This window comes from Acanthochromis polyacanthus, chromosome 12, assembly GCF_021347895.1.
Source record: "Acanthochromis polyacanthus isolate Apoly-LR-REF ecotype Palm Island chromosome 12, KAUST_Apoly_ChrSc, whole genome shotgun sequence".
Lineage (NCBI taxonomy): Eukaryota > Metazoa > Chordata > Actinopteri > Pomacentridae > Acanthochromis > Acanthochromis polyacanthus.
The window spans coordinates 39,681,182-39,690,025 of record NC_067124.1 but is presented as its reverse complement, the minus strand read 5'-3'; the positions used below and the strand labels follow the sequence as shown (position 1 = coordinate 39,690,025).

The window sequence follows — 8,844 nt, the reverse complement described above, 5'->3', positions numbered from 1 at the left end:
CTTTAGCATTTATTTCACCAAGGCACATATTTCACATTGAGGCCAATCAGTGTGTGGAAGAGGCATCTTGATGGTACAAGAATAATTTAAACGTGATGGTATTATAATAATAATAATAGAGAATAAGAATAAAAACTGTATAAAAGTACAAAAAGACGGGAGGCTTGCTCCACTGCAGCACAAAATAAATAGTTCCACCAAGTAACTTAAATAAATAGTCAATACTGTAACAAATACTAGAATAGGAATGGACAAAAACGATAGTGATAAAATAGGTAAAGAAATCTATTATTATATTGTAGAAAACAACATAATACACAAAAGCACTGTATACAACCATTTACATTCTTGTACATTTATGTACAGCTGTACAGAACATAGTGTCACAATACATAGTATTTTAAGGCTTTGGGTGTTTAAACTCAAAAACTTTTCTCGCCCAAAGTTCAAAAATCAGCCGTCTCACTCGTCCAAGAGGCTAAAATCCCAACAGGTTTGTGCAAAGAATCTAATCAGGACCATCAGTGCTCAGAAACACATTCATAAACTTTACCACAACGTTAGACGGAAAGGTAAAAACCATCGACTCGTCCGTTTTTTTAATGTTTGAGGGCACCGAGAGCGAAACCATGGCTGCTTCTAATGTTTGCTACATCTACAGGGGGTCCTCAGTTTACGACGTCCTCGACCTATGGTGTTACGTCACTATGTTGGAACTGGCTACGGGTGGGTCCTCGGTTTACGAAGTCCTCAACCTATAGCGTTTCGTCAATACAGAGCTGGTTAAGAGTGGGTCCTCCGTTTATGACGTATGGCATTTCATCGTTACGTCAGAACTGGTTACGTGGAACTAGTTGGCATGCAGAACGGATGAATACATCATCACGTGGCGCTATAGGGCAGCTTTGTTTCCATTCTCTGGTTGTACACCACCTTGGATTGTGCTACATTCGTGAACTTTTTGCCCTTCATTATGGCTCCTAAGCGTAAGTCAATGTTACCACAACTTTAGCTGGATAGGGAAAAACCATTGACTTGCCCGTTTAAAATGTTTCAGAGCACCAATGTTTGCTACATCTACAAGGAATCCTTAGACTATGACGTCCTCGATTTACGGTGTTTCATTGTTACGTCAGAACTGGTTATGTGGAACTAGTTGGGAATCGGAGCAGACGAATACGTCGTCACACGACGCTATAAGATGGCTTTGTTTCCATTCTCCAGTTGTACGCCACCTTGGATTGTGCTACATTCGCTAACTTTTTGCCCTTCATTATGGCTCCCAAACGTAAGTCAGACTCTTCTGATGCTTTGAAGAAAAGGAAAGCCGTCTCCACGGAAGTGAGATTAGATAGAATAAAATACTCAGAACATGACTTTTCTAAAGAACTGATCGATATCGTGATGCACGTAACGGCTTTGTTTACATTTTCGCCAGAGTTTCGACTTGTGAAGAAAATCGACTTACATCCGTAGGACCGTAACTCTGACGTAAGTTGAGGACCCCCTGTACTGGAGGAATTATCGGCTGAAGTAAAATCAGTTTAAAGTATCAGAGCTGCAGGTTCATGAAGTGCTACCGAGTTTTACCTTTCAGTGAGACACAGGAAGAAGAAGAAAGATGAGAGCGTTAAAATTCACGTTAGCACAGAAATAAGGAGGAGCGTGACACGTTACGACTTCAAATAAATAAAATTAAATAAATTACTAAGAGTCAATAAATAAATAAATACATAAATAACATGAACAAGGCCTTTAGGGGGAGTTAGGGGTGGTGATGGATGAAAGCTGGCTGCGTTTTTCTGCGTCCTCGTCGGCTCTGGTGGATTTCCTCCGAAGGACGCTGCTGGCCTCAGTGCTCGCCGTCGTGCTCCAGTTTCTGCTCACCGCTTCTGCAGCCTCGGCTCCGGACCATCATTGCACGGCGGTGGCTTTGGGCTTGAGGCTCATGAAGGCTCTGTAGGCCCAGTCGCAGAACAGCTTGAAGTGCTGCAGCAGCTCGTGGCTCGACTGCAGGACGTCGAACTGGTAGGGGAGGTGGGGAGGCAAGGACGGGGTGGCCGGGGTCAGCCGGGGGGCCTCCACCCTCAGCATCTGGAGAGGACGGAATAACAAGACCTGATCAGCTACTGCAGGATGGAGCAGGAAGGGAAGGAGCTAAGAATATCAGTAGTTTTACTGGACTGAAACATACTGGGAACCAGTTTAAATAGGCTGAAACATTCTAGAAACCAGCTTAAGGAAAGTTAAACATACTGGGAACCAGTTTAAATCGGCTGAAACATTCTAGAAACCAGCTTAAGGAAAGTTAAACATACTGGGAACCAGTTTAAATAGGCTGAAACATTCTAGAAACTCCAACTGGATTCTGTACAAAAGAAATACTTCTGCTCTCCTCGGTGCCACCACTAATCCACGATGCATTCAGCTGTAACCAGCATCATGTGACAGTAATTCAGGGATTTATGGCTGAAACTGATGTAAAATTAAATGTAAATAGTTAAATATCTACAGTACACGAAGCCTCCATGTTTTCCAGTTTTGGTACCAGCTGTGGACTCTTGTTGAAGATGTTGGATTTTTGGTATATAAATAAAGAAATTCAGACAGAAGACATCTCTTGAGTTCTCTCTCCTTCTTCATGTTGTTCTGGTTCCACAGTAGGACTCCGTTAGAACGATGGAAACCAGAATTTGTTTCCCAAAAACTAACTGGATAACAATGGAGGTTCTGCATACTGTAGATATTTAACTATTTATATTTTAATTATCCTCTCTGCTCTGTGGAAACGCTGTCTGCAGTTCAGCTGAAAAGTCTCTGAATTTTTTTAGCTGTTGGTTGCAGCGAAGTCACTCATAATAATTTAGTCTCTTTTTAACGCAGTTTATTTTTTTGCAACTTTTTAAGTGAACCATGTTGAATGAAGTGATTTTCATTAAATACTGTGAATTTAATCTTTAATTTGATTGATTTTACAGACAAAATGTCTGAATCACACATGACTGCCAAATTAGGGTTACTGGAAAATGAAGAATCTTTTTATGTTTTTACAGTTTCTGGCAGATAATTGCTGTCATTTTGGTCATTTTCTTATAAAGATATCAGGTTTTCTTGGTTTTGAGGTTCAGAGGGAAAATGAAGTACATGACTGTTCAAAAGTTTGGGGTCATCCAGATAATTCCATGTTCTCAGTGATGTAAATAAAGAGGTTCTTCAGCAGGTGATGGTGCTTTCAGGGGCCGTGTTTTTCTGAGACTAAAGGTGAATGTAAACCCCTATGAAGGTTGAATGCTCTGTGTTTTTACCTGACGGTGCAGCAGAGTGATGAGAGACTTCATCTCTCGGATCATCTCCACCAGTTTGGGCACCGCGGGGTGGTGGTGCTTCTTGGAGACCTTGTTGAGCCACTCGAAGTGGTGCTCGTAGAGCTTGAGGTCGGCGTGCAGCTGAGACAGCGTGGGCTTCAGCTGGAAACAACACACACACTTCAGACGCTGTCGCCGGGCGTGGCGGAGTGTCGCACAAACACATTATCGCAGCATTACCTCAAGATTCTGGAGGTCGCTGGCCGATCTGTTGCTCATTTCTGGCAGGGACCTGAACCTGTGGGGCTCCACGTCCGAGTCGAAGGCATGCTCCCTCTGGAAGAGAAAACACAGCAGCTAATTACCTCTACTCATCCCCAGACGAGTCACGGAAACATGAGGAAAGAGTTAGCGCCGAGCACCTCTGTGTTTTCTGTGCTTGGAGACAGTAGCCGTGGCTGAGGGGAGTGTGGTCAATCGGGTCAGCGTGAGTTCAGCCACATTCGGCCTCCCAAATGTCAACAATAAGAGCAAATGACCTGAAGCCACAGGATGTTTTCTGCTGGGAGCCACGAGAACAACATATGCAGTGACTAAGAAAGCTCCAAGTGGGACAGACAACACAGAGCTGTAGGGAAACTCCAGGGTCACCGCTATAAAAAGACACAATGACGCAGTGCTGCTGCTGCTGCTGAAAACTCCACGGGCTGCAGTTCCCCCACCTGCCAGCAGAGGGGGGTAACAGCACCTGCTGCTGCTTAATGCATTTATAAGGTCAGCACTGGTTTGGTTTAAAGAGACTGAAACATACTGGGAACCAGTTTAAAGAGGCTGACATACACTGGGAACCAGTTTCACGAGACTGAAACATACTGGGAACCAGTTTAAAGAGGCTGACATACACTGGGAACCAGTTTCACGAGACTGAAACATACTGGGAACCAGTTTAAAGAGGCTGACATACACTGGGAACCAGTTTAAAGAGGCTGACATACACTGGGAACCAGTTTAAAGAGGCTGAAACATACTGGGAACCATTCTAAAGGAAGTGAATCTATCCATGAACTGGTCACTGTGACGAACCGTTCCATCAGAAAGATGAACCAAATCTGCGTCTAAAATTCTAACAGCTGTCAGTAATAAGGTCAGCGCTGGTTTGGTTTTAAAGTCAGTAATGAATGGAGCTGATTAACGTCCATCAGCAGAGGAACCACATTAGCGCTGATGGCTGTAAACAGGATGTTGTTTTGTGTTGTCGATGTTTTCGCTGATAATTGTCCCTCCTGTCTCTCCATAAAACAGCTCTCCTCTGTTTGTGCTCCCATGTTTTGTCTTCTCTATATAACCCCGGTTTGTGCTCGTCATCCAGCTGCTCTCTGATCTCTTCATCTCTTGTGGTTTTGCGCTCCTCTCTCTTTCTCAGCCTTTAATTCTCTCTTATCCCGGCGTTTGCACGGCGTTTGCAGCGTCGTGACCTCACCCCCAGCCCGGCTCGGCTCGGCTCGGCTCAGCATCCCGACGCTTTTCTTCCTCAATGCAAATGCTGGAATGTGATAAATCTCTTTTTTGATTTTTATCAGGTCACTTTGCTGTGGCGACCGAAGGCAAAACACTAAACACCACACCTATGCTGCCGTGACTATTTACAGAAGCCTCACATACACACACACACACACACACACACACACACACACACACACACACACACACACACACTGGAAAACTCCTACATGTGTGTACACAGACACACGCTTCTCTCCCTTTAAAGCTTCATTACTTTTTGCAGGGACTTTCCACGGATTCTATTTGTCTTTCCTAACTTTGTCCCCTCTTTAATGGAATTCCACACAAAAAAGGGGGAAAAATTAAAAATAAATCTTCCGAGCGGCTCGAGCACCGTCTAATACTGTCCCTCCTTTGATAATGCTGCCTTGTTCACATCTGGGCTCCAGGTTACTTCTGCAGCAGTCATTGTTCTAAACGTGCACTTTCTGAACCGCCGAGACTAGAGAGAGTCTGTGGCTATTTTTTGATTTTTATCCTCTCAAACAAAAGACTTAAAGCATTTGCATGATGCAAAAATAGAATCTGGATCAGTCATGTGTAACCGGAGATCCGCTGATATGATCCCGCTTTCTTTTCACCTGTTAAAACACTCCTGTTGATACACAATCACCAGCTGCGAGTCCTCAAATCTGATTTTCCTGCTCACTTGACTGTCAACAGAATGGGACTCCGGGCCAGACGTGTCGAAATAAACACGTGTGATACATTTTTCACACCTCCAGAGTCTCGCCGCAGAGCATAAACATGTTTCTATGTAAACAGGAGTGTGATGCGGCTCGCTGTCGATGCACAGGTGTTTGATGGGCTGGTTTCATCACACCTTCACCCCCTGATCCGTCCTCCTGAAGCTGCTCTGCTCCTGCTTCTCTGAGCTTCGTCCTCTTATCGCTTCTGGAGCTAAAAGAGCATCTCCAGTTCAGCTGAAACGTCTTAAAGGACCTGGACCAGAGGTGCTTTTTCAGCCTGAGGCTCACCGGGAGGCTGCTGAGTCAGAGCTGCTCTCTCCTGGATTAAAAGTGAGATCACGCCGTTAAATCCTCCCCGAGGCGTTCGATGGCCCGACCTGAGCGTGAAAATCAGCCGTCCGTCATTAATGAAAGCAGCTTAAAGCAGACTGACGGAAGTTCTAAGAAAAAACTGCGGTGTTTCCACAACATGATGCAAAGTTACAGCACCTGAGAGCCACCTGGAGAACCGAAACAAGGTTCTTCTTCTAGGACACTCCAGTTAAAACAGCAACTAGACTCTTTGTTTAGAACTTCAAGATGACTGACAATCCATACAGACAAAGCTGGAGCTTCTTGGAGAACCTACAGAAGGTTCTTCTCCTCAGAGCTCCAGTAAAAAAGCAACTGAACTTCTCTAAATGAGAACTTTTTTACTGAAGCTCCAAGGAGAAGAGCTTCTTTAACTGAAAACCTCCACAGAGAAAGTTAGCGCACCAAGAACCTTCAGCAAAATAGAAACTGGGCTTCACGTTAAGGATCCTTGGAAAACCCGGAAAACATTCTTCTCCTAGCATCTTCAGTAAAAAAGCAATTTAACTTCTCTATTAGTTTTTTGAAGAACTGAGTAAATGTTCTTTTTGACTGAGAATCTACAGACAAAGTTACTGCACATAGGAGTATCGATACTAAAAAGCAACTGGACTTTTTTTAGGTTCTTGAAGAACCTGAAAACATTTCCTCTCTTAGGGACTTCAATAAAAAGAGGCAGCTAGACTTCTCTTTATGTTCTTGAAGAATCTATAAAAGGTTCTTTTGACTAAGAAATTACAAAGGCAAAGTTAGTGCACCTTACACCTTCAAGAACAAAGCAGCTGGACTTCTCTTTCAGGTTCCTGAAGAACCTTTAAAAGGTGATCTAGAACCGAGGATCACCTGAATGACTAGGAATCAACAAACAAAGTTCATGCATCTTGGAGCTTCTTGAAGAATCTAGGACCTTAAGTGAAAAAATAAGCATCTGGACTTCTCTTTTAGGTTCTTGAAGAATCTAGAAAAGTTCTTTTGGACTAAGATCCTACAAAGACAAAGTTAGCGCTCCTTACACCTTCAACGAAAAAGCAACTGGACTTCTCTTTAAGGTTCCTGAAGAACCTGACAATGTCTTTTCTCCTGTGAGCCTTTGTAAAAATGCAACTGAACTTCTCTTTTAGGTTTTCGGGGAACCTGGAAAAGGTCTTCTGGAAAGTTTTTCTTGACGGCTAAGAATCCACAAATGAAGCCAATGCTGAGCTTCCTGAAGAATCTAAAAGATGTTCTTCTCTTGGGACGTTTGCTAAAAAGCATCTAGACTTTTCTTTTAGGTTCCTGGAGAATCTAGCAAAGGTTCTTCTCCTCAGAGCTCCAGTAAATAAGCACCTGGACCTTTCGTTTAGCTTTCTGACTCAGAACATTAGCAGCAAACCCAGTTACAGGTTCTCCTTCATCCATCTTCACACCAACAATTCAATTATCACCAAGTTCAGAGCCTCCGCAGCCAATCACAGCCGATCACTTACCAGCAGTTCCTGTGTCAGCTTCATCAGGTTCTTGGTCTGATTGGACAGTTTGTCCAGGTCACTGGGCCTGCGCGCCGGCACCGGGGACGCGGACGTGAACACGGGCAGCTGAGCCAATAGCAGCGAGAGGAGCAGCGAGGAGGAGGAGTCGAGCAGCACTGCAACAAACACACGGAGGCAATTAGAGGAGGAAGATGAGGAGAAGATGAAGAAGAAGAAGCCGAGGCCTGTCAGCACATCCAGCCCTCGGTCATGTCCTCACAGGCTCAGATCATCCGCATCTTCTGGAGCATCCGCGGCCAAACTGTCACACCTGCAACCCGAGAAGCAGCTCCAACAGTGGGCTCATTCATCAGCCTGCAGCCCGCTAGACTGCAGCTTTAAAACCACCGCAGCGCGTTGAAATGATGAATGCTTCATAATTACAGGTGAACCACAAGAAGCTGCTGCCTGGAGCTGCAGCTTTAATCTACGAGCAGTCCGAGCAGAAGAAACAGTAGATAAGAATAAAAAAAATACACAAAAAAAGAGCTCAACTTACATTTCATATTGGATCCAACAGAGCAGGAGAGCAGCGGAGCAAAAATCACCAAAAAGAATTTTTAAAAAACACAAAAAGAAATAAAGAAAAAAGCGGATGGGAATAAATAATAATATAAAAATAGATGAATAAATAAATAAACTCCGGTGTCTTCTCTTCTTCTCCTTCTTCAGTCTGAGTGGATAAAAAGTTGGTGTAGAAGTTGAGGAGAAGTCTGGAGCTTCACACTCTGATGCCAGAAGCGCTAAGTTCCAATTTTTGCGCGCAGTGAAGTGTTTAGGCTTGTTTAAAACTTCCTTTATAAAGACGTCGGGCCTATGACACATCGGCAGTGACTCACTTCATTCATAAAAACACACACACACACGCACGCACGCACGCACGCACACACACACACACACACACACACACACACACACACACACACACACACACACACACACACACACACACACACACACACACACACACACTCCTCCCTCCTCCCTCCCTGCTGCTGCTGTCTCTGCCTCTTTACGAAACTTTAAAAAAAATCTGTTCCGTTGTTGTTTTTTCTCTCCTCTATCACTTTCTCTGCCGCTATCAGCTCCGCAGCCTCCGCCTTATCTCCGCACATCTGCGCTCCCCTCCGTCCGTCACTGCGCCTCTTTGTTTCCACGTGTATCAGCTCATCTTTCTTTTTTTTTCTTTACCTGTAACACCTTTTCTCCCTCCGCCAGCGGCTCTCTGCGCTCCGCTCTCCGGACTTTTTCAGCCTCCTGAGACACAGCAGCAGCAGCAGCAGCCTGTTATTTCCACTGCCTCCCTCCTCACCTTCCCTTCTTTTTTTCCTGCTCCTCCAGGGTGAAGGAAAGAGTGAGGAGCAGCAGGGAGGTGTCCTCCAGAAGAACCAGAAGGGGCCTCACGAAGTGTCGGAACAGAGGCGGCAT

The 8,844-nt window shown here is 44.5% G+C and overlaps 1 protein-coding gene across 1 annotated transcript; it reads right to left on the bottom strand.

Annotated features, from left to right (window-relative positions):
* il11a (interleukin 11a) lies at positions 1–8,844 on the bottom strand. Its single transcript, XM_051956510.1, has 7 exons — positions 8,729–8,844; positions 8,608–8,673; positions 7,688–7,752; positions 7,375–7,631; positions 3,546–3,641; positions 3,306–3,467; positions 1–2,094 (listed from the first exon to the last, which is right to left on the bottom strand). The coding sequence occupies exons 1-7, from the start codon at positions 8,842–8,844 to the stop codon at positions 1,915–1,917; spliced, it is 942 nt and encodes a 313-aa protein (XP_051812470.1). The 3' UTR covers positions 1–1,914.

Coding starts and splice junctions, on each gene's coding strand:
- il11a (XM_051956510.1), bottom strand. CDS start 8,844: ATGCCGCCTCTGTTCCGACACTTCGTGAGGCCCCTTCTGGTTCTTCTG. Junction 8,674..8,728: donor CAGGAAAAAAAGAAGGGAAG/GTGAGGAGGGAG, acceptor GCTGTGTCTCAG/GAGGCTGAAAAAGTCCGGAG. Junction 3,468..3,545: donor GCGACCTCCAGAATCTTGAG/GTAATGCTGCGA, acceptor TGTTGTTTCCAG/CTGAAGCCCACGCTGTCTCA.